We start from the raw sequence: 23,906 nt of genomic DNA on the forward strand, positions 1-23,906 counted from the left end.
CCACCATTAGGCTGCTTTGGCTGCATTAATGGGCTGTGCTGCCGGTGGGTTGTTGTTTTATTGAGTCATTGTTGTTTTGACAAATAGGTGCCTGATGCTTGTTTGTCAAAGTGGGGCCCAAAATGCTCTGGGACTGTCAGCGGTGCAGAACTGCAATTATTTCCCAAATTGATTGCCCAAGGGTGACAGCCCCATGCAAGCCCATTCTCGCTAATGAGGCAGCGATGATAGTGTTTGCATCATTATGAGCTGCGTGCGAGTGTGCGAACATCATACTGCCCTTCTTTTATGAAGCATTACAAACAGACTCGAATAAACACTGGGATCACGCGCGGCCGATTGCTGCTGTTCTCTCACCTTAGCCTCCTCCATCTGCATGATGTTGGCCTGGCAGTCGGCGATGCTGTCGTTGATGTAGTCGATGTTGGCGCTCAGGGACTCCAGCTCCTCGTTCAGAGATGCCAGGGAGCGGTCGGCGTCCGCGCCGTCTACTGCCGTTTTTTCTCTTTTCCTAGACACTCGCTCACGTCGTCTAGTCAGCTCCTCACGTTGCTGGAGAAAAGGCGAGAACAGAGGTTAGAAGGAAAGGAGGACAAAGAAGCATTTTAAAAGCATTTTAGTTGGTGCAACTACACACAAACATCTCTCTCTCTGCAGTAATTGGGCTCTAAAGTAGGAGAGTAGCAGTAAAACTCCTGTAGTATTCATCAGTGACAACAGAAACAGCATGACAGCTGGGGTGGAAGTGGGTTGCAAAGCAGCTTGCAGATGGGCAACAACTGTGTGCAGGCTAAAGCAGCTTAAGTAGTGGGGCCTACGTGAGTTCAGCAAACTGGATATTATCACAATACTTCTCAATACTTCATGTTATTGCGATTTTTACCATTTTGCATTTGCTGAGCATTGAAAAAAAACTGTAATAGTGTATCGACCAGCTGATGTGGGCTCACGACCACCGTAAAACATTACCTTCAGTAGTCGGTTCATATCTGTCTCCATGTTAGAGATGGTCATCCTCTGCATGATGATGTCATTGATGCGTCTCTCCAGTGACTGCCACTTGGCCCTGGCTGATCTGTTGAGGTAGATACTTCCCATCCGCACTGGGGAACTCCTAAAGAAGAAGGCATTCTTTCAGACGTCTCACTCAGCTGACATGCACACTCATGCTGTAAATGCGCTAACGCGGTTTACCTGGCTCCGTTGGAAGAGCTTGCACTAGAGGACTGCAGCCGTCCTGGGACTGCTCTATGAGAGGGTTCCTGAGGAGGTTCAGGTAGGCTCACTTTCCTGCTCACCTTTCCGGACACGGGCCTCACCTGGCGCCTAAGAGCGGTCACCTGAGACAGAGAACAGGTATAACAAAGCCACATGTAACATAGTCATCATTGCCTCCCTCAACTGCGTTTTACCTCTTCATTCTTCCGACGGAGGATCAGCTCCTGCTGTCTCTTCTGGGCCTCGAGCTGCCTCACCTGGTGCTGTGAGACAAGATTGATTTTAGTTTTGTCTTTATGATCCAAAAGCAACTTTATAAGACATGAGTGTTCCTGTGCCTCTTACCTCAGCTCTGCGCTGGTCTTTTTTCAGCGAGGCTATCTCTCTGTTCCTCCTGCACTCTGTGGCCCTGTTCCTCTCCTGCTGCTCCTTCATCTGGCGCATCAGTGCCACCTGGTGGACAAGCATAACACAGCAAGTGTAGCAGCGCAGCTACAAGACAAGTGTGAAAAGTGCTGCTTATCCCAAAATGAAAAGAAGGAGCTTTACTTTGGTTTTCTTCATCTCGGTCACATCCAGCTGGAGTTTCTTGAGCTGCTTCTCGTACTGCGACTGGTTCTTCAGCAGGCGTGCGTGCTCCTTTTGGGCAGACTGGAGCTTCTGTAGCTCTTTGTTCATGGAGGTCAGCTTCCTCTCGTACTCAGCTTTGATCCGTTTGGCCTTTTCCTCCGTACCGGACTCCACTGAACCTGTGGATGGAGTAGGTTTCATTTCCTTTGCTCTTTAATCCTCTTTGAACAGGCAGATCCTAATTTCTCCATCTTACCCATGTTGTGCAGCACTTTGTCCCTCTCCAGCTGCGTGTCTCTGATCTTGTTCTGCAGCATCATCAGCTTCTGTTCATACTGCTGTTTGAGAGTGTGCAGACGCCGCTGGCTGTTCTCCAACTCATCGATCAGCTTCTGCTTGATGGCGATCTCACAGGTGATGTTGGCCAGGTCGGCTTGAACGTTTTCTGCACACCCCCAAAAAGAAACATGAAGTTCAGAGTGCGGTTTCTTTACAATCTGTGCACAGTTTTGTCTGGGGAAACAAAGATGAGCTCTTATTTTGATACTTCCTTCCATCTGGATAGCTGTACCTTTCTCATCCAGTTCTTCAGAGTCAGACTCCTCGGATGTCTCATCTCCCGCCATCTCAAAGTCCTCTTCTTCTCCATCAGCATCCTCGCCCTCTTCATGGTCGCTGCCCTCCTGGTAAAATGGTAACAAACGCTGAGTAATATGTGACATTTACATATTATATTTACAGTTTAAGTTATTTAATCCAGCAACCTACCACCTCTGCCTCCTCGTTTCCTCTTTCCTGATCGTTGTCCGGCAGCTCCTCTTTGACAACACTAAAGGAGGGAAAGAGTGTTAGCTCTCTGTCTAAGAAGGAAATGCTACAGTCCCATGAGTCAAATTCGGACTAACAGGAAGTTAAATCACAACAAATACAGATGAATGACACATGCAAATGATTATAGGCTTGATTAATGAATGATTTCATTGTGATTTCACAAACATGGAGGACACAGTGGGAGAGACGAAGAGATTAAACGATCAGTAACTACCATCCACATTACATTAGGAGCCGCCGCACACTGCAAAGATCTGCTGACCAAATGCCACACGCTACAGCAAAGTGTGTGATATTTATCAACTCCAGCTCCAAATTTAATATGTTTTCAATGGTTTTGGTATCACAAAACGTGATCTGATCAACACTCTGCAGTGTGCAGTGAAAGGGAAAAAGAGGGCGAGGAAAGAGCTGGTTAAATTCCCTGCTCCCTTTGCAGGACCGTGAACCGCCTGTAGGTGCAGAAAAAGTTAGTCGCTTCGGGAATTTGGAAAAGAAGGAAGACTTGGGTCGACAATCAGCTAAAATCACTTCAAGGGAAGGGCACAAATTCCATTGCCAGTTTCAGATTGAGTATTTGAACCCCATTTGTTGATGGGAGGCGGCAAACCTGGCGTCCTCAAGCTCATGATGGTGATTCTCTTCGTACTGCCTCAGTCTTCGGTGAGAAGGATGGAGGTGGGGAGGGTGAGGACGGCGGAGGTAAAGAGAGCAGACAGGCCACAGAATTTGGGGGAAAACGAAGGATGTTTATAAGAGAGAGACAGAGAGAGAGGGCGAGAGAGATCAGCAAGAGGTGAGTGACAAAAAACCCCCAAAACAGCAGCTCAAATGATGGATTTTGGTTATGGAGACGTAAAGAAAGGCAGATTTCATGTGAGAAAACCTGATTTAAAGAAAATAAACAGTTCTTTGTAACTTGCAGATCCCAAGCATGTATAGAAATAAAAATATACAAGACACATGCAGCAAAGGGATAAGCGATCAATGGCCTCCAGCGTGTTGGAGAAGTGGCGACTGAATGCAGCACACATTCCATTAAAGAAACAACAGGGTGTAAACTGCTAATGTAGGGAATCAGCAGATAATTACAACACGCCAAGAGGCGACACTCTGGCTGCACATTAACAGCTCTCCAATTTCTACTTCCTGGCAAAGCGGCTGTTATTCTTACGCACTTCCAGGAACGGACTAGAGCTTCACAACTGTGTGCCAACTTGAACATGTACCTCTTTTTCTTCTTTTTCTCCTTCTTCTTGAGTTTCTCCAGGTCTTTCTTGGCCATCTCGATGACGTCCCTGGCCTCCTTCCCTGGAGCGAGGAGGGCGGGGCCGCCGTACAGCGAGGAACGAGTGGAGGCCCGGGACAGGTTCTTCCTGAGGTTCTCGCTCACGGCCTCGCTCTCCAGAAGTTTGGCTCTGAGGAACGAGTTACATTACACAAACGTTACTGTTGCTAAACACTTGCAGCACATTTTAATGTGAAGTTATACTGTTGTTGCAGACACGTTCCTGTGATCTGGCTAAGGCTAAAATCTGGTCTCCTTTCGTACCTGAGCTCCTCGATTTCTTTGATGTAGTTCTGAATCATGTTGCCGATTTCTTCGTTACCTTCACCTACAATTAAAGGAAGTTAGGACTTTAAATGATATAAAACTATGTTAATTATAAAACTAATAGCTTAAAATCATTTCAGAAACATGCTTTAGTGGTTATTTTATCTGACATACTGGTTTAAAACATAAACTGTATATAAAAGACCGACATATCAGTAAGGGGATAGTGATTTGGGTTCCAAAAAAGAAGTCTATAAGCCTAATTATCCATAATAAGCATCATCGTCTGGGTCCGATTAAGCAGAGACACCCTCCTTCACTCCGCCCCCTCCTCAAGCTCTTCCTGGTTGTCACTGAGATTCTTCCAATCCTTCTGGGTCTCTTCTCTGTGGGATATGGCCAAAACACCTCACCTAGCAAGCGCTCAGGAGACGTCCTAATCAGATGCCTGAACCACCTCAACTGGTAACAGCTCTACTCTGACTACTGGTTACTTTGAAACTCACATATTACAACTGTACGTCCTGGGTTTGTCAATCAGATCATCCAGTTAGGCTAGGACAGGGTTACGGTGGAAAACCAACATGGCAGTAGGCACGATGCTCAGCTCAGAATAGACAGTGAGTGATTTATGAAGAAACACTTCAGAACTGATGACATCTTATCTTAGCACGTGTTAGCTTACTCACGTAAAACTGCAAGGGTGGACAAAAACCTGCCAACATGCTAGTGTTATAGCATGCTAACATTAGCATTTAGCCCAAGGCCCTGCTGTGTATATGGCCATACATAGTAAACGGACTGGTTCTTATGATGACGTCTCACTGTGAACCAACCAACCACTTTTTAAATACTAAAATCCCAGTTCTACAAAGATTAGAACTATATAAAAAATATGATACAGCATATACACTATCAGCAAAACCAGCTGTGTCATGAGGCTGTGTAAGACATATGTTGTATGAGCTTTTTTGAAAATGTCCTACCTGCTTTGGCGAGAGCCTGGTTTGCCTGGTCACTGAGGATCTGAGTGAGTCGGGCTCTCTGGGCATCAATGGTCTCCTGCATGGCCTTCACTCTCACTCTCAGGTTGTTATTCTCCGTCTGCAACATGGAGTTTTCATGGACCAGGTCGTTCATGCCCTCCATGCCGTCCTCACCCACCATACGCTTTCCCTAAACAATCGACAAAAGGGCCAAATATTGCTCTGCTCATGTCCTCTACATGGACTGTATTTGTGAATGCATTCCCGCCTGTGCCACGCTCTTACAGTCTTGTACTCCATCAGCTCCATCTGCAGTCGTGCTATCTCTGTCCTCAGGGCGCTGATCTGCTGGCTGGCCCTATCCTGGTTCACCATCACCTTGTTCTTGATGTTCCGGGCCCGGTTGGCGTATTTTAGTGTGTTCAAGGTTTCCATGAAGTCCCTGTCTGACGGGCTGATGCAGGCGATCATCACAGTTTGACTGGAGGATGCAAGAATAACGATCAAGCCCGTTGATTTCTTACGGCTAGTATGGACATTTAAATGCATATCTAATATTTATTTGAAGAGATATCACAGCAGATTCTTCCCCACAAACCTGTTGCCACCTAGTGAGTCCTGTAACAGCCGGGTCAGTTTGGAGTCTCTGTAAGGCACGTGAGTGGAGCGCTTACTCCTGTCTCCAAGAGCACTGATGACATTTCCCAGGGCGAGCTAAGGAAGGACACGGAAGAGGAGAACAAGCATTCAGCCTTAGTTACCTTGCCATCAGTATTCACTATAAATAAGGTTATGGTGGAAGAAATCAACAGTGTAATGCCTATTCTGTCCATCAGGGGTCTCTCCTGCACCACACACTGGCAAATGATGGTCTCTTACTTGCTTTTCATCACTGTCCTATTAAATGCAGCTCAAACTAAATTAAGTGGCCAATGACAGCAGCGCAGTGTTTACTGTTTAAAGTTCTCCGTAGAGCTTCCTCACCAGCCCACAGTTGATGGAGATGCCCTCTTTCGCTCTGTCTCCTGTAGCTCCAGTTCTCTTTAATCTCTCAGAACCCGCCAGGTCCACAAAGTGGAACTTGGCCGTCAGAGTCTCAAACTCATCGATCTCTGAGTCGTTAGCCAGACGGTTATCCGTCGCGTTATCCTGGACGAAAAGGGAAAGGAAAGTAAATAAACAGAACTGCGACTGATGCAAACACACCAGTCCTCTGTTGCCTTTCATAACAATACTTACATTGTTGTCAGGGGAGCAGACTCGCACTTGGCACAAGTGGATGGTGAAGATGGCATGGGAGCGTGAACTCTGGACGTTCATCTGGGTGCTGGCGGTGGTGCGAGACAGAGCGCCCAGCTTCAGACACTGAATCATCTGTTAGAGGAGAGGTGGAAGAAACAGATGACAAAAAATTGTGTGCTTTCTCATATCATTTCTGAGCTGCACAGAAATCTAAACATAGAGACTGTTCCTAACCACTGTGATCGTTGAAGAGTTCAGTTAAGACACTTTAGCAGCTGAAAGGTAAAAAGACTACAAGAACTTAATGATGACTTCCTCACTGGGAGATGTGAGTCTCTGCTGGAGAGAAATCCTACTCACTGAATGGAAACACTACTGTGCAAAACTCTTGAGCAGCACTCATCTTTTTCTATTTAGCGAGGGAAAAAAAAATCTACTTCTATGGATGTTTCTGCCTTTTGTTCAGTTCTTTGTCAGCATGATCCCACGCTGCTTCAATAATGTTGAGGCCCAGGCTCTGGAGATGACTGGTAGTGTTTCACTGTTACTGCATTGGCAGTGTTTGGGATCAGACTCAGGCCAGATGCATCTTCAGGTCCTGTGTCAGGTCTTTATTGGCTTTTTTTCTATTTCTTAACAGGATGACAGCATTCAGATAATGTTCATGTTTTATCCTCCACTTGTCCAGGTTCCTCAAATTTTTTAAAGGACATGCTGCACATGTTTTTGGCTAATAGCTCTTTGGGAATCACCTTGTTGCTGTAAAAATTCTACTTTATGCCTGTTAGACTGTTATCTCTGTGTTTTCCATGTGAGAACTAAATAGGCTGCTAGTAACTAAGCACTGTATGATACAATATGAAAAAATTGCCAGACGATTCTAGAGTTTATCGAGCCATCTGACAGATACATCCATCCATCCATTTGTTTCTGCTCATCCTTTTTCAGGGTCACTCGAGCCTATCCGAGCTGGCTTAGGGCGAAGGCGGGGTACACCCTGGACAGGTCGCCAGTCTGTCGCAGGGCTAACACACAGAGACAGACAACCATTTGCACTCACATGCGCTCCCGCATTCACACCTATGGGCAGTTTTGTGTTTCCAATTAACCTATGCCCCCATAACTGCATGTCTCTGGACTGTTGGAGGAACATGTTTGCACCCATGCAAACACGGGGAGAACATGAAAACTCCACACAGAAAGACCCCAGCCTGATGGTGGAATTGAACTCAGGACCTTCATGCTGTGATTCATGTTTAAAGTCTTAGTAGATTGGTGTTAAATGGCTTGACAAAAACCCCCAAAATATTCCTCTAAAAGTGGTCAGCTCAAGGACTGAACTGAAAAGGGGGAAAAAAATACACATATAGAAGGGCCTGAAGAGCTGTTCCTAAAGATCCCATTAAAAAAAACTACTAAATGTAGGTGAACTATCAAGTAATGAAGGGTGGCTAGAAACTTTTGCACAGTGTAACAAGTGTATTTTTACAGCGTTATGAACGAAATGAGTTGAATCAGCGGTCCCCAACCCCCGGGCCACAGACCGGTACCGGTCCGTGAGTCTTCAGAGTTTTTATCATTAACTCACTTTCCCTGGGTCTTTTCCCGTGCGTTATGAATAAATCTTTTTTTTGGTACCTGTACTGGTTTTATTTTGTTGTATTTATCCGCGACAACTTAAAGGCCGGTCTGTGAAAATATTGTTGGACATAAACTGGTCCGTGGCGCAAAAAAGGTTGGGGACCGCTGAATTAAATTAGGATTACCACCATTGTAACAGGATTTGTGCTGCCGCCATCCGAGTTATTTTGAAAGCTTTGGTCCTGTCGTTTAGCCTAAATCTTCAGAACATGAGTCACTTTCTGAGTGGGTTTTTATCACAATTTAAGACATCACCCTCAAAATGTAAAACTATATTCTACAAAAAAGATCATTAACTTCCAGTTTGCGTAGGCTCATCATCTTGGTCCATTAAAGCTACTTATTGTGACCCCCCTCGCAAAATCCCCCCCAAAAAGCAGTAGTATATTTGAGCCGCTTTTAGCGTTTTTCCAGGTTTTCGAAACTGACCTCGGCTGCAGAGGTGACGGTGCGGGTGGTGACCCCCACCGTGTAGATGCCTCCATTGGCGTCCTCGTGGATTTTGATGTTGGATTTCTGCTTCCTGGCCTCGAGGTCTCGAGTCGTGTCGAACAAATCGAGCACCTCCTCGTTGTAAAGCTAAAAAACAAGAAAGTCATAAATAATTAACAAACAGCCGACAGATTAGACGACGTCGTGCAGAGCGTAAATTATTATGTCACTGTCGGAAGCGCCATTTTTTCTCTTCAGCTGCTGCCTCACCAGCTGTTAGCAGCCACTTGCTGGCAGTTAAAAATAAAGCCGGGCGCGACCTCGGAGACAGGCTAATGACAGTTTAATGGCAGTCGGGTTATCTGCGCACTTTAACAACCTGAACTGATACACCCTATGCCGACCTTTGACCTCTTGCTGTCTGCATGCTCTCGCTATGTCTAACAAACTGACTTTAAGTTATTTCAGTGTTATTTATCAGCTTGCTGATGATGTTCGATGTTACCAACTGAGTTGCTCTGCATTGTTTGTGGATGTGAGTGTGTGTGTTTCTGCACCTCCAGGAACTGTGCATTGATCTTGAATTCAGGAACAGGCCTGCCCTGCTCAGTGGCGGCCTGTCTGCGCTCCTCGATTCCTCTGAACAGGTGGTTCACGGCCCGAGGAATGATGCCCAGCTCGTCCTCTCCGATGTTGACATCGAAGCCAGTTCCCATGGTGTACGTCTTCCCCGAACCCGTCTGGACAGGGAGGAAAAGACAGGGGGATGGGCCGGAGTCATGGTGACACAAAGAGGAATGAGACATTGGGGTTCAAATTCACACGTCACCCCTCTCCTCCCCACCGAAACGCCAGAGAGGCCCCGACAGGAGCGCGTGCGTGTTTGTGCCGACAGATGATCGAGAAAGACAGTTTTATTCTGCACGGCCGCACCTGTGTGATTACCGTGTTTGTGTGCATGCGTGTGAATGAGTGTGTTGGGCCGCTGCCGTGCCCCGTGAAAGGCGCTTTGTCAGAAAAATAACGGGCGAGGGAACAATGTGAGGACAGAATAATGAACACAAAGAGGAGCTCAGAGGAAGGGTAAGAAGAGGGAAGTTTAAAAAGCAGTTGTTCAATGACAGAGTGTCTCTTTGTACATTGAATTTCAATACAAAAACCCTTTAAATCACACTGAATAAAACTAAGCTGTTATTTTTTGCCTCTATAGTCCTCAGTGTGGCTGCACCTTCCTTTCCTCCGTTGCCTGTGAGTAAAGCATTGGTGTCATGCTGAGGCTGTTCCAGGCCTTCACTCATATTCACAAAGGCCAAAACATGGTGTTGTGTCGATAGCAAGGATTAACAATGATCAGAGTGACCGGTTCACCACTGAAGGTGATTTTTACTTTGTTTCCACACTGATGCATTAAATTAATGTTGTTCTTTTTTTGATTTGTGACTACTATGACATTGAGGCTAATTATCTGAACGCACTTTAATGAACACTAAATCACTGTGCAATTAATTCTGTTGGTATCGGAAGTTACCGCCACTGGTCAGAACAGGCTAAGAAAAAATTGAGCCTAACACTTCAGACAGTTGAGCTGTTTTGCATTGCACAGGCCTTAATGTTACCGTACAATACATACATCATCCACTTTTTTCACAATTATACACTTGCAGAACTATAACCTCTACATAAAACAAAAGGATTTTGCATATCTGTCCATTTCAAAACCAAGGTGGACAAATGACCTTGCTGCTTTCCTCTGTTTCCAGTCTTTTTGCAAAGCAACTGTGGAACTGGCTGCCATAGCTTCAGAGATGAGAGTGGCACCAATCAACTGCTTTCAGGATGCATGTTAGTCTATAATGTTTAAAGCCATAAAATATGTTTTGACTTCTTGGTTTACTTTCCTGCTCTGGCATAATGTGAAGCAGACACTTTCTACTTTGTTTTGATTGGATAACAAACTTCCATATCTATCATTCCCTCTTATTCTAATTTATTAGAGGCAATACAAAGCTGTGGTGATGAGGACATGTTGGAACATATTGGCAGCACAGAGCTGCCGAGGCTCCTTTATTGCCTGCCTACCGATGTGAAAATGAAATCAGCTTCATATCACATGATGCCATAAATCTTTTGTTTCTGGAAGGAGTGCCGCTCCCTTGAGAAAAACTTTGACTGAATGTGAATATGTGACTGAGCTTGTGTATATTCATGCCATACCGGTGTGCTGTTAACATGAGTAAAAAAAGGCAACGCTCCATGCCCTTCTACCAATACGTGTGCAGCAAAAGCCTGCTGACTAACCTGTCCATATGCAAAGATTGTGGCGTTGTAGCCCTCAAGGCAACCCTCGATGAGCCTCTCGGTGCAGTGGGTGTAGATCGTCTCCTGCTGGGTGTCCATATCGAAGACATAATCATAGGTGAAGGCCTTGTCCTTGCCCAGGACCACTTGGGGTTCTCCTGGCATCACATACGTACAGATGTGACAGCCCTCAATCTTCTCTTTGGGCAGCTGAGGACGAATCCTGGCAGACAGAGAGGGAGAAAGAGACCACAGTAGAGGTGAGACGTGGCTCAAGACTTGGGATAGGTTGTGGAGGTCACGTATGGGCAAGTTACCTTTCAGAGCTGGGAGAAGGGCTTTAACTGTTGTTAATGTGACAGTGTTACCCAACCAATGATCATCTCCTATGTCTAACCAAGTGGATTTATTGCTTATAAATAACATTGACTTTATTGGCTTAATGGTGAAAGTGCAGCTAAGCTGAAGACAGAAACAGTTTTCACTGAGCATGTCTTTTTATGCATGTGGAAACCAGTGTCAGCATGCTGCCCGTGCACCGTACAGTGCCCGCACTGTTCAGGAGTGAGGGAGAGCGAGCGAGCTCTGGGTAAACAGTCCCACCCATAGATTTCATTAAGGAATTGCTCTGTTTGCCTTCCTTCAAATAAAAACACTTCCCCGTTACATCATTTCCTCCTCCGCTTTTTATCACTGCACTAACAGTCGACCTGAAGAGGAAGTGGAAATGCTGAAGGGAAATATTTGGACAGGGAATTAAAATGGTGAAAACTGTTTATAGCAAACCCTGGATGAAAATAGGAATAGAAAACAGTTCTATTAGTATCAATACTGCAATACTCGTAGAAATAAATGGTAAATTATAATGATGGGCATGTGAAGGAAAACCTCACAGTTAGCAGGAAGTAAATGGATTCCTTCAAAGGCCACAGTCAAACCCCAGAAAGGTTAGAATAACAGTGAAAAAACAGACTCTCAGAATAGAAAAGTGTCAGTACTGTTGGTGTCCTCTGGTGCTCATTAACTCTCAGTGTATGTGTGAGGATGTGGCACTTTGCATGAAGTCTGTACTATATCACATTAGTCACAGCAAGAGTCTACAGAAAAAAAGCAAAAGGCTTAGAAGGAAAGGAAAAGAAGGATGTCGGTGAAGCTACAGTAGCAAAGGTCCACAGAGGTGTCATTGTGCGTGCGTGACATCAGATCCCAGCTATTTAGCAGGCTCCCTCTCTGGGATTACAGCACTGATGAAAGCAGGACAGAGGCAGACAGTCCTACCTGCAGTAACTGTATTCCCGTAAGAGTATTATAACTGTCAGCTCTGTGTTGTGAAGAGAAGTCCCAAAAAGTTCAGCTTTCCTAGCAGGATTTTCCTGACATTCACTCAATTGCATGCTACAGCAAAAGGCACAGAGAACTTACAAAGCATCAGATCTCATACAAAAACAATTTCCACAGCATTGGATGGAACACAGTGAAGACAGTCATCAAAAATCAGAGACATGTCCAGTTGTACACTGGTCCCTCGCTTTAACGTGGCCTTGCTGTTTCACAGATTTTTTTGTGCAATTTTGCATGCTTTTTTTGTGTTCTGCGTCCTGATTGGCTGTAGACCATCGTCAATCAATCTCCTCTGTGCCGTGTCTCCTGTCCAGTACAGAATGCGTTCAGCTTGTTATATTTACATAAATCTTTGATCGCTAGCAGTGTGACTCTGAAATGTATGAACTGTATGTTTCTAAGTTTTCTCCCCAACAAACACAACAATGTTGACGAAACGTAGGCAGCTGCGGTAGCACCCGGAAGGCAGAGGAAGATGCTAACCATCGCACAAAACGTTGAACTTCTGGACATGCTAAAGGAAGGTAGAAGTTACTGTATTTTTTGGACCAAGTGTTTAAACAAGAAAGAAAAGTGTGAAAATGTTCATGCCTGTCTGAGAAAAGTGTATAAAGTGTGTAGTGACAGCTTTTAAAGCCGTAAAACATCTATAATAATTGTAAAAACTAAAGTTGGCTACTTCACGGATTTCACCTATTGCAGGTTATTTTTAGAACGTAACTCACGCGATAAACGAGGGACCACTGTAGTTAATGAAAAGACAAGACAAACTGGTCAGGGAGGCTGCCAACAGACCTGTAGCACCACTGAAAGAGTACCAGAACCAGTACCAACCAGTACTTTCAGGTAGAGCAGGGCAATATGACCAAAAATATTTATCACGATATACATTTGAAAATTTGCGATAACGATATAACTGACGATATAATTGACACTAGACAAAATACTTTACAACTCCTCAACTTTATTAGTGCAAAAAAAAAAAAAATCAATGTATTTTCACTTAAACAAGCAGCTGTTTTAAGTGCATTAAAGTTATATTAAAAAAATTAACAGTGCAAATGCAAATTCCTTGCTGACAGTTTAACCAAAAGGCATTTCCAGTGGAAACTGGCCGACATATCCTCAGCATAACCATGTATAATATCCACAAAAGAGGTTATACACACACAATACGGTAATATTATGTTGAAGCGCAGGACGTATCACTCCGCGAGGCTCCTGCCTACGATAGCCTTAATGCTCCAACAATCCATCAAGCAGTGCGGCTTCGTAGCTTAGCAAAGTCGTACCGAAACATTTGACAGATTCTCGAGCGCCGTGTACATAAAATCGTTTCGAGGTCAGTAAACACAACCAGAATTCATACATAAGGCACACAGGATTATAAGGAACACTGTCGATTTTCAGAAAAAGCAAAGGATTGATTTTAAGTGTGCCGTATTTTCCAAAAAACACAGTAATAACGACGGCCTGCTAGCATGCTCTACCAAAAATAGTGCTTTGTTGTGTATCTGACGGATGAACGCTAAACCAGTTCCACACCACTGAAGTTGCAGCATTTTTACAAACCAATTCTGGTTCATCCGTTTCATTCAACGATCCACTTTTGCCCTTCTCATTCTGTGTTGCCACCATGTGCGTATGAAAACAAAGGCACTGCGCATGCGCGTTTTACCCATATTCTATCGCGATATTTCATTTTCTTATCGTTGCCCAACATTACACTGGTATTACCGTGAACGGTATGATATAGCCCAGCCCTACTTTCAGACAAGAACTGGTTGTGTACTACACACTAAAGAAACTAACAGTCTCCACATGTCTGGTCTGTGGGGTAGGGATGCAGGGTTGGTGAAGCATGGTGGTGGCAACATCATGCTTTGGGGCTGCTTTTCTTTTGCTGGAACTGTGGTTTTAGTCAAATACTAAACTTTTGATCTGAAATCCCAAGCATACATCCAAATCAACAAATAAATGGCTTCACCGGAAAAAAAGAAAATTAAAGTTTTGGAATGACCCAGCCAGAGCCCAGACCTAAATCCAGTACAAAATCTGTGAGCTAAAGAGGGCTGTGTGCAAGACATGCGCTCCTACCCAACAAGACTGAATGCTGCAATTAAATCAAAATGTGCTTCAACACAGTTTTAGCATAAGGGTGCGCACACGTACAACTAGCTTATTATTGTCTTATAGTGTCACATTAAAGGTAAGAAAATTTTTGAAATGATTTATTGTGATCTAATTTTTTTAACATCAGAAAAACCTGGCAGTTTAACAAGTGTGTGTACAACTACACTACAAGGCTTGTTGACACAAAGCTGATAAGAAAATGTCAAGTTAATGCATATTTTTAAAAACTACATACATCAGAGGTGGCTCCAGGTGAAGATGACGTAACTATCAGGTCATCTGAGAAGACTGTGACTTAATGGCACGACGGCTGAGAGCATTACAGGAGTGAATCTGCATTAATCCCCTTTGGCTAGCTTCCCAAAACTTGTCAGAGAGCTGTAATCCAGGTAACAATAGAGGCACTCATTGCAGCTTACAGTGAGGGCATTAAGTCACTCAGTTATTGTTCATTTTGAGTGTTTGGGAAGAAAAATGTAACAAAGTATGAACTACAGCAAACACATTTAGAAAAAAAAGGATTTTTTCTAATATAGTTAAGTATAATTAAATCAGTGTTTTCTCCAAGAGGGACAAAAAAAGCCTCTACAAATGTAGTCTCCATTTAGAATAAATGCCCAGTCTATCTGATTACGTTCGCCTTAACAAAGCAGTGATGCACTGTTTGTTTTGTTGCTTGTTACGACATCTCCGGGGTCCTCCATTTAGAAATGGACCAGAGAGAGGAAAATAAAGAAAAACAAAGGGCCAGGAAAGACTGGACATGATGGCTACAGATGGAAATTGCACCCACAGTGCATCTCGTCTCAAACTCATTATCTATCTTTGCATAACAAGACCTTTATACTGATCTCATTCAGCCTGTCATTTTTTCTTTCTTGTCACAGTAAGATGCACCACTGCAAATGAATAACGACACACTGAATGCACTGCCCTCGCTGTTCAGGAGGGCGAGCGTGTCATTTTATGTGCCTAGGATTTTTAAGCTCGGTTCTGTTTGGATCCAAAAGCACAGACTGCAGTCTCAGCTTATATTTAAATAGTAAAAGTGTCGTACGTTATTTTGGGAGCAGCTGGTGAAAACTGCATGATAGCTAGACAAAACAGTAATAGTTAATAGAATAAATTCATGTTTTCTGGGTCATGTTGGTCTATGAAGCCATGCTTGGATGCCTCTGAATGCTCAGTGGGACAAGAAAAATGCTCTATAATGCCAGTCTATCTCCATTTTACAGTATGCTAACTATCCAAAAACAGCAAGACACAGATATTTGAAAATAGGCTCAAGTCATCACTCTAGGCAATGCAGGAAATAACACTAATGTGAGCCGGTAAGCGCTGTTACCAGCTCAGCCCTCTACCTGGCACACCCTCGGGCCACAGTCTTTTGGCCTGTAACTTCAACAACAGTGAAACAAGCTCTGTAAAGAAGAGCTTCTGCCTGTGTCTAAACCAACTTATGTATTCAGAGGGTGTGGCATGTTTTTTTTGTAGCTCACAGAATACAGCTAGAATATTCCAGTAAAAACTGTGCCATATTTTGCTATGCTTAAAAAATTCTGGATTAAATGGCAATGAAGCACTGCTTTTCATTGCCAGAAGTCTGTTAAATCCTGTCAGTGAAACCAATGATACTACAGTATTACCAACACCCACGTTTGTTAAGTACACTTGTACACTTTCTCACCTTCTAAGACTTAAATGCAAAGAGTAACACCACTACTACATCTGTGATCTAAATACACAATGACTGGGCACATTTTTTAGGTACACTGTTGAACTGGTTGTTAGCAAAAACATTTAATCAGTCAGTCACATGGCAGAAACCCAGTGCATTGAGGTTCAATCCAAACATCAATAAGAAAGAAAGATTATTCTGAATGTGGTAATTAAGATGTGGTAATCTTAATGTCATTAATGCCGCAGGTCGGAGGGGAGTGATCACTTTGGTTCACTCAGATAGGAAGGCAATAGTAACTCAAATAACCATTCATTGCAACCAGGGTATGCAGAAGAGCATCTCTGAACACACATGACACTGAAACTTGGAGTAGATGGGCTACAGCAGCAGAAGACCACACCACCTGCCACTCCTGTCAGCTACGAACAGGAAATTGAGGCTACAGTTTGCACAGGCTCACTGAAATTGGACAACAGATGACTGAAAAACTGCTGCCTGGTCTGAGAAGTCTTGATTTCTGCTCTAGCATTCAGGTGGTAGGGACAGAATTGGGCATAAATCCATCCTGGGCTATTAACGATTCAAGCTGCTGGTGGTGGTATGATGATTATTTTCTTGGGACGCATTAGTACCTTAAAGCCTTTAAGACACATCTTCTGACGGCTGCTTCTAGCAGTGTAACGCTCCTTAAACATGACAATGAGTTAATTATATTCAAATGGCCTCCACAGTCACAAGATCACAATCAAATAGAGCACCTTTGGGATATAGTGAAATGGGAGACTGGTGTCATGGATGTGCTGCTGAAAAATGTGCATCAACAAAACCCGAGGAATGTTTCCAACACTTGCTATGCAGAATAAAAGGCAAAAAGGCGCAACACTTTACTTTGGTATGTTAGGAAGTATAAAGAAATGAGTTTTGAATGTTTATATGAAATACACCTCTATTATGAGTAGTCACTGGGTGTGTGCATACTCACAACTAATGCAAGTTCTGGCATCGGGCATTTCAGCTAAACATAAACAGAAGTGAGAGGTGTGAAGTGTGTTCTGCTGGTGTATTATTAGTGCGACTGACTGACTTTAGCAGTGATTATAATCTGGCAACCTTCACTCTGGTTCAACCCAAAACACTCTTCATCTGTTTGAATAAAGGTTTGCCTTTCAGCGCAGTGCAGACTTAGAGCACTAATCCACCTTTTAGAGCAGCACACTCATGCTCTGCATGGCTGTTTCTCCAGGAAATTTCAGTTATCTGCTTATGCATTAACACACACGCACGCACGCACGCACACACACACACACACACACACTTTCAAAGCTTTTTACACACAATTTAGGTGCATCTTATGATTTTACCTTTAATTTTAATTCTGTGAGGAACATAAATAACTTTTTCATAGTGAAACTAGAGCTCTACAGTTAGATTAACAAATAGTTGTAAGACAAAATGCATACTGAAAATCTCAATTTGGAAAAAAGTAAACATGTTTGTTTAATATGACTAACTTTTTTAGAAAGATTAATTTTTTTAAATCTAGATTTCACTCTTTATGCTTGGCTAAGCTAGCTACCTATCTCGCTATTAACATGTGCAGCTAAAAGTTTGTAGGTTGCGAGTCGTTATGTAATTTAACTTATACACACTGCCACACTGATCTAATATGTACACTTGTTTAGCTTGTTGGCTTTTGGACAAAGGTGAGAATAGTTTCTACTGAGGATTTTGCAGTCACATAACCGCTAACCAGGTCACATTAACTTGGCCACCATATTGGTAGTCTCAAGTGACTAATGCCCTAGTCACATAGTGACTATCTGGCAACCAGTGAAGGAAAAATAGGCATTCACCAACCGGTTGGTAAGCTGTTGCTGGAGGTTGACGGCAGTCACCGTTTCAATTATTTTGAAAGCCCCAGTCACATGGGAAAAAATTTCTTTGCAAATACGTCCTTGTGATTGCACTGTTCGCTAGCAGATGTAGTTCACATGGAACACGCCGCCTTGTCTGCAAACATTTGCCAGCTATTCTCTGAGCAGTAAAAACCGAGACACAAACTGGAAATGGACACCATTTGTCTTCAAAGTAAACGTTCCTTCTTTTGAAAAATGTTAGCACAAATTTTACTTTCTTTTTTTTTTTTTTTTTTTTTTTTTTTTTCTTAAATGACATCAGAAACAGCAGTATGCGACATTACGTGATGGCAGAGCTTCAGTTCATCCTTTGTCATTTTTTTTTTTTTTAATAAATAGGACAGGGGGAATGAATGAGAGAGAGAGGGGGAGAGAAAGAAAGAAAACCCAAGGGGAGAAGAGACGGTGAGAAGGGGGGGGAAGAGAGACAAAAAAAAAAAAAAAACTCCTGGGTCACCTGTATGGAGAAAAAACAAACAAACAAACAAACAAACAAACAAACAAACAGAGGAGACAGCAAACAACAAAGAGCAACATAATAATAGAGAAAACAAAGCACCATCACAATAAACTAGCTAGTCATAGATATCAGTATTTACTAAGTAATAAACGATATTGTGCAGCACGCAAGATAGACAGCGCACAGTGTGCTTTGAGGCAGCAGCCAAGAAAGCTTTAGTCCGCGTCTGTGAATACCCATGTGTGCATACCTGTGTGGATCAGCATGCTTGCATTCCAAAGGTTTCTCCATGTAATGATCTGCTAGGGAGTGTGGGGGGGCCACAGCCCCATCCTCCAGGGTGTGAAGCGGGTATGGAGGAGATCAAAACTCCAGACATCCAGAGGCCCCCAGAACACAAGAGACCATGGAAGACCAACAGAGGGGCAGCCGCGCCACTGTTCCAGTAAGAGCTGAGGAGAGTCCCAGATGAGGGCTCACTCAGCAGCCGCGGAGCAGAAGCCAGGGGGGGTTGCAGTGACGCGCCCGTGAGCTCCGCCGGCCCCCAGCTGCGCCTGAGTGACCGAGCCCTAGGCCGAGAGGCCGGGGGCACCCCACCTCCAAAGGGGCCCGAGCGAGCCCCAGGCCCCAGGCCCCGACAAGCGGCCGCCAAGGAGTGAGCCGGTGTGTACCCGGACGCCCACCCCCAGACACAAAGAACCACCAACACACCGACACCTGAGGGAGTCCGCCACCGGCAGGGGAAGTGGTGGTGGGTGGAGATAGGCCTCCAAACCTTGGAGGGCCTGAGGTGTCCCCAGAGAGGTGGCGTCTGATACCCAACCTGACATATAGACACAGACATACAGGCACACACAGACACAAACATCCATTCCCACCCTCATGCTCTCATATGCACTCACTCCACACTCAACCAACGTGGAGACAGACATAAAGAGACGCTGTACACACAATCACACTCCCCAAGCGTACTCTACAAACCGGGTCTAGGTACCCTTGCCCCTGGAGGGGGGAATTGCACCCAGACCCAGGTGGTGTTACCCTTTTCCCTGCGGTGGGGAGAGGCAGACCACCCCGACTCCGCAGCAGCAGGGAGGCCCCACACCCCAGACCGCAGTCGGACGGCCAACTCCTCCTACTAGCCCCCCCGCTCCAGCAGGCCGCAGAGAATGGGGGTGGGAGAAGACTCCAAACCTCCCTCCACCCGCTCATTGTAGTGTTGATGCATATGTGTTCTAAGGTGCAATTAAAACCCAGGAGGGCATGGAGCTACCTGCCAAGGAGCAGCAGGTAAGCGCATGGTCCCTCCTGCTAGCCCTCAATGACTAAGTGTATTTAAAATTGAGAGGTGGGCAACGACGTCAGGGGTGAGGTATACACCCTGATGGTGATTTGGACTCCGTGATTGTGCCCACCCCCAAGATCCTATATGTATGTGTAATGAGAGTGTGAATAATGTGAATGTCTAAGTTGTGGGATAAAATTGAGGCAGAGGCAGCCAGAAGGGGACAGGGGGGGGGGTAGCCTCCTCTGCACCCTGGTGACATACCCCCACTCCAAGGCCCTGCATGTGTGGGTGGTTGTGGAGGAGCGGGAAGAGGGAGGCAGCTGGAGATGGGGAGGGAAGGAAGGGAGGGGCAGGTAACCCCTCCCTGGGGCCAGCTCCCCCGCTGACCCCAGTAGGCACTCCCACCCTCCGCGACCCGCCAGGGAAGGGGGGCCCAGGCCCATCAGACCGGGGCCCAGTGCAGTAGCGCCCCCCGGCTCCACAGAGCCCTGGACAGTCCACCCAACCCCACCACAGAGAAAACTGCACCCACCCCACCAACCACACATCTTCCAGACTACATAAGACGGTAAACGCCCAGGCTGAGATCTTCCTCCACCTCTCCTGTATCTCCCCCTCCTGCAGAGAGTTCCTGAGAGAAGAAAGCTCCTGCCAGATGTGACCATCCCCCCCACCAGTTGAAGAGCCCCCCAGGCGGCTCGATGCACCGGCGGCACCCTGCTCCAGGGCCGGGCCCCCATGCACCCACCCGCCCACAACCCCGGCAACACACCAACCAGGACCCGAGCCCCCGAGGCCCGGCCCGGGCCCCCGCCCAGAGACGGAGCACCCCCAGAACCTCACGCCCATCCCGGACCCACCCAGGGGCAGCCAGGTTGCCAGGTCAGTAACCCACGTCCGTCAGCACAGACCCTCCCCTAGCCCCGCTGCACGCAGCCGCGAGGAAACAGTCACCTGAGAGCCAACAGAGCCCTCAACCGGACGTGACCGCTACCCCGGGTTGAGCCCCCCAAGGAAGATGCCTCCGGGGAACCCCCCGACGCCCTAAGCCTGTCCCTACCCCCTCACCAATCACAACAGTGAAGGCGGGACCAAACTATGACCCCCCACCCCCACTAGGTGATGGAGCTGATAAAAGGGGCCCAGAGCAATTGATCTGATGTGGTGGCAGAGGCTGTGTCAAGACTAATGTAATCTAATAGATAATTTCTATATTGGTTAGAATTAAGATTATTTTTATTTTTCCAGTTCATGAGGACTGTTTTCTTGGCTATGCATAGGGCAGTGAAGATCATATGGGCTATATTCTTTTCTGAAGTGACATTATCTAAGCTGCCCAACAAACACACTAAGGGGGAAGTTGGAATGTTACATTTCAGACATTTTGATAAGTCTTCACATATCTCGCGCCAAAACTTTTGCACTGGTGGACAGAACCAAAGAGCGTGGATGTAATTGTCTGGTGTATTGCCTTGACAGTGTGAGCAGTTGTTGGAAGATGTAAAGCCCATCTTAAACATCCGATGACCTGTATAGTGCACTCTATGAAGTATTTTGTATTGTATTAATTGCAGACTGGGATTTTTAATTAATTTAAAAGTTTTTAAGCAAATCTGAGACCAGAAGTTTTGGTCTAGGTTGACTGATAAATCTGCTTCCCACTTTGCAGTAGGAAGGGATATTGATTCATCTAATTTAGAAAGTGTTCTGTATATTTTAGATAATAATTTGGGGGATTTAAGAGTAAGAAAATGTGCCGCACTTAGTGGTGTTTGTAATTCAACTTGACTGAGGTTAAATTTCTTTTTTACTATGGATTTAATTTGTTGATATTCTAAAAACCTTGTCTTGTTGATCCCATATTGTTCAACTAGTCTGTCAAATGGAATAAATTCTGTTCCCTCTAATATATGTTCTAAGTATTTAATTCCTTTACAACTCCATTCTGGGAAATTAATCATATTATTGTTTTGTAATATGTCAGGGTTATTCCAGATAGGTGTACGTTTGCATGGGATTAATGAAGACTCCGTTATTTTTAGAAACTCCCACCATGCTGTTAGAGATTTTACTTTCAAAGTAAATACCCTCAGTTTCTGGTTTGTATTGCAAAACGTTTTACTACCGCTCAGATAGTAGCTAGCAAGTGTTTGCAGACATGTGGGCATGCTCCATTGCAAACTACCATTGACCAGTTTTACCTAGGAGTTACGCTACAGCTAAATGCTAGCTGTGCTAGCATACTCTGCTAAAGTCCTGAAAACATCCGTGTAGTCACCAGAAGGTGCTGTCAAAGGAAGCTATTGTTCAAAGTTGCACTTTGTGGCTATTGTAGCTTCAGGTATACTGCTATCAGACACATTAAAAGAGCATGTGCTGAAAAATAGTAACATCCATTACTAATTCACTCATCAAATCACTATGCAGATCAAGTCTGACTAAAGATATGGAAGAAAACTGAGCAGCTTTTTAGCACAGTTCAATAAGAGAAGCCACAGCCTGTCACTGGCTGATGAGGGGAATTTAGCGACCGAGACAGCGTTCACTGAACCATTAAAGAGATGAAAAGGAGAAAGGCAGACACACTACCCTATATGCACACATACCTATTCAAACAAATACACACACGCACACACACACACACAAACACACAGGGGGGATTTGTCAGCCTCTCTCCATGTGACAAGTCCTGCTAGGCTCCTGCTCTCACTCTCATTATTGCAATTATGGTGAAAGCCTGAGAAACAGTGAACTCCTCAAACACACACAAAAACACAGGCTTCATATATATAGCCTGACTATAGACTGACTGAGACCTGCTATTGTGACTGATAAAAGGAATCAACAAGAAACGATGACACACTAATAAAAAGGAGGCGAGTCACACCATGACCACCATGCTGCTTATCTCATCTTTCCTAAAACACAGCCAGTCAAATGCTGACATCAGTATTACTGCCAATAAGAAAATCAATTCAATTCCCTAGAGCCAGTTCCTGTGCATCATCACTAACAAATCAACATTAACAGTAAACCTCGACATCCGATTCCTACTTAATTTAATCCTGTGTGATTTATTTTTAGCTTTAAGCACCACTTACAGCTGAGGGCACTGAGTGATTCAGCAAAAACAGAAAGGCACATCTGAGCCAAAGGGCAGCAGACACGACTCTTTTCTCCGCATTTCACAGTGAAACCAGCAGAGTCACAGTCACATCATCACAGTCATATATTTTTAGATCCCGAAACACTTGGAGTTAGTTGGTATGAGCAGTGCTGACTGCTAACTCAAAATGAGTATAACCAAATTTTATATTTGTTTGACTTGTTTTTTTTGTTGTTGTTTTTTTTTTTTTACATGTGATATTAGTATATTAGTTACAGATTATTATAATCAAACACATACTGATTATTATACAAGTAGAAGCCTCCAGGCAACTGGCAAAACTGCAGTTCCTCACATGGCCACTTGAGGCAACTTAAGAAGCTGCAGTAATTTCTCTTGCCAAGTTCCCCCTTTATGACAGATAGCACGTGAATTTTTATAGAACTCACCTGTTTAAGCTGTGCATAGCTTTAAGAGTATATGTTTCTACAATAGAATCACTGTGGAGACTTCTTTGTGTTGCTAGTTTTATGGGCATATCTAAAAACTACAAGAAAGACCGTGTGCGTCCTCCTTAGGGATTTGAAGCCTCAGGTTTACACTGTTGACTGGTAATTATGTAGCAATGTGTTTCAGGTCATTTCACAAAGAAATACGAAATACAAAAGTAATATAACAACTAGTGTAATGAGATACTTTTGTTAGAGTTTAATGAGGTAACTTAAGGCATTATTTTTCAGAAAAGTAACAAGTATTGTGTAATAAGTTACTTTTTTTGAGGGTCAACCCCAAGACTGATAACAATGAATTATGAAGGCACTTTGCTAACCAAGCCGGCTAGCCAGTTGTAGCAATTGCAAGACACTTAGGAAGTCAAAATTATGAGATATGTAACTCAAAATAACTCAGACAGTAACTCCAAAATTTTGAAATAAAAACCTGAAATGTTGAACAGTGGAAAAAAAATACTTTTGTATTTTAAAGAATAGACTATCACTCTATTCTTTAAAATACAAAAGTATTACAAATGAGCTATTCATCAACTGACATATCCCAGGTCCAAATTTACTTTAGGACATAAAAAATATGTTCTAATTTAATGCTAGTAGAGTCTAATCATCTTATTAGGAATAATTTAACCGAACTGGGAAAATTACCCAAAGTAAATGTAACACTGTCAAACATAGCACATGTACAAATGTAAAAAG

The 23,906-nt window shown here is 44.2% G+C and overlaps 1 protein-coding gene across 7 annotated transcripts in view; it reads right to left on the reverse strand.

Moving 5' to 3' along the window:
* LOC101469293 (kinesin-like protein KIF21A) overlaps window positions 1-23,906 on the reverse strand; it is a 49,084-nt gene that overhangs the window by 10,872 nt on the left and 14,306 nt on the right. For 3 of the 7 annotated variants that reach the window (XM_004553918.3, XM_076875524.1, XM_004553917.3), the window contains exons 2-21: window positions 10,774-10,996; window positions 9,033-9,215; window positions 8,473-8,622; window positions 6,400-6,534; window positions 6,145-6,309; window positions 5,759-5,874; window positions 5,446-5,641; window positions 5,161-5,350; window positions 4,172-4,235; window positions 3,849-4,037; window positions 3,230-3,277; window positions 2,557-2,617; window positions 2,360-2,471; window positions 2,045-2,233; window positions 1,768-1,967; window positions 1,564-1,671; window positions 1,413-1,481; window positions 1,195-1,340; window positions 970-1,114; window positions 358-552 (exon numbers count right to left, since the gene is read on the reverse strand). In XM_004553918.3, the coding sequence (XP_004553975.3) occupies window positions 358-552; window positions 970-1,114; window positions 1,195-1,340; window positions 1,413-1,481; window positions 1,564-1,671; window positions 1,768-1,967; window positions 2,045-2,233; window positions 2,360-2,471; window positions 2,557-2,617; window positions 3,230-3,277; window positions 3,849-4,037; window positions 4,172-4,235; window positions 5,161-5,350; window positions 5,446-5,641; window positions 5,759-5,874; window positions 6,145-6,309; window positions 6,400-6,534; window positions 8,473-8,622; window positions 9,033-9,215; window positions 10,774-10,996 (2,884 nt within the window). The remainder of the gene's footprint in view (window positions 1-357; window positions 553-969; window positions 1,115-1,194; window positions 1,341-1,412; window positions 1,482-1,563; window positions 1,672-1,767; window positions 1,968-2,044; window positions 2,234-2,359; window positions 2,472-2,556; window positions 2,618-3,229; window positions 3,278-3,848; window positions 4,038-4,171; window positions 4,236-5,160; window positions 5,351-5,445; window positions 5,642-5,758; window positions 5,875-6,144; window positions 6,310-6,399; window positions 6,535-8,472; window positions 8,623-9,032; window positions 9,216-10,773; window positions 10,997-23,906) is intronic. The other 4 variants (XM_076875527.1, XM_004553919.3, XM_076875523.1 and 1 more) reach the window with 3 other exon arrangements.

This window comes from Maylandia zebra, linkage group LG17 (genome assembly GCF_041146795.1).
Source record: "Maylandia zebra isolate NMK-2024a linkage group LG17, Mzebra_GT3a, whole genome shotgun sequence".
NCBI classification, from domain to species: domain Eukaryota; kingdom Metazoa; phylum Chordata; class Actinopteri; order Cichliformes; family Cichlidae; genus Maylandia; species Maylandia zebra.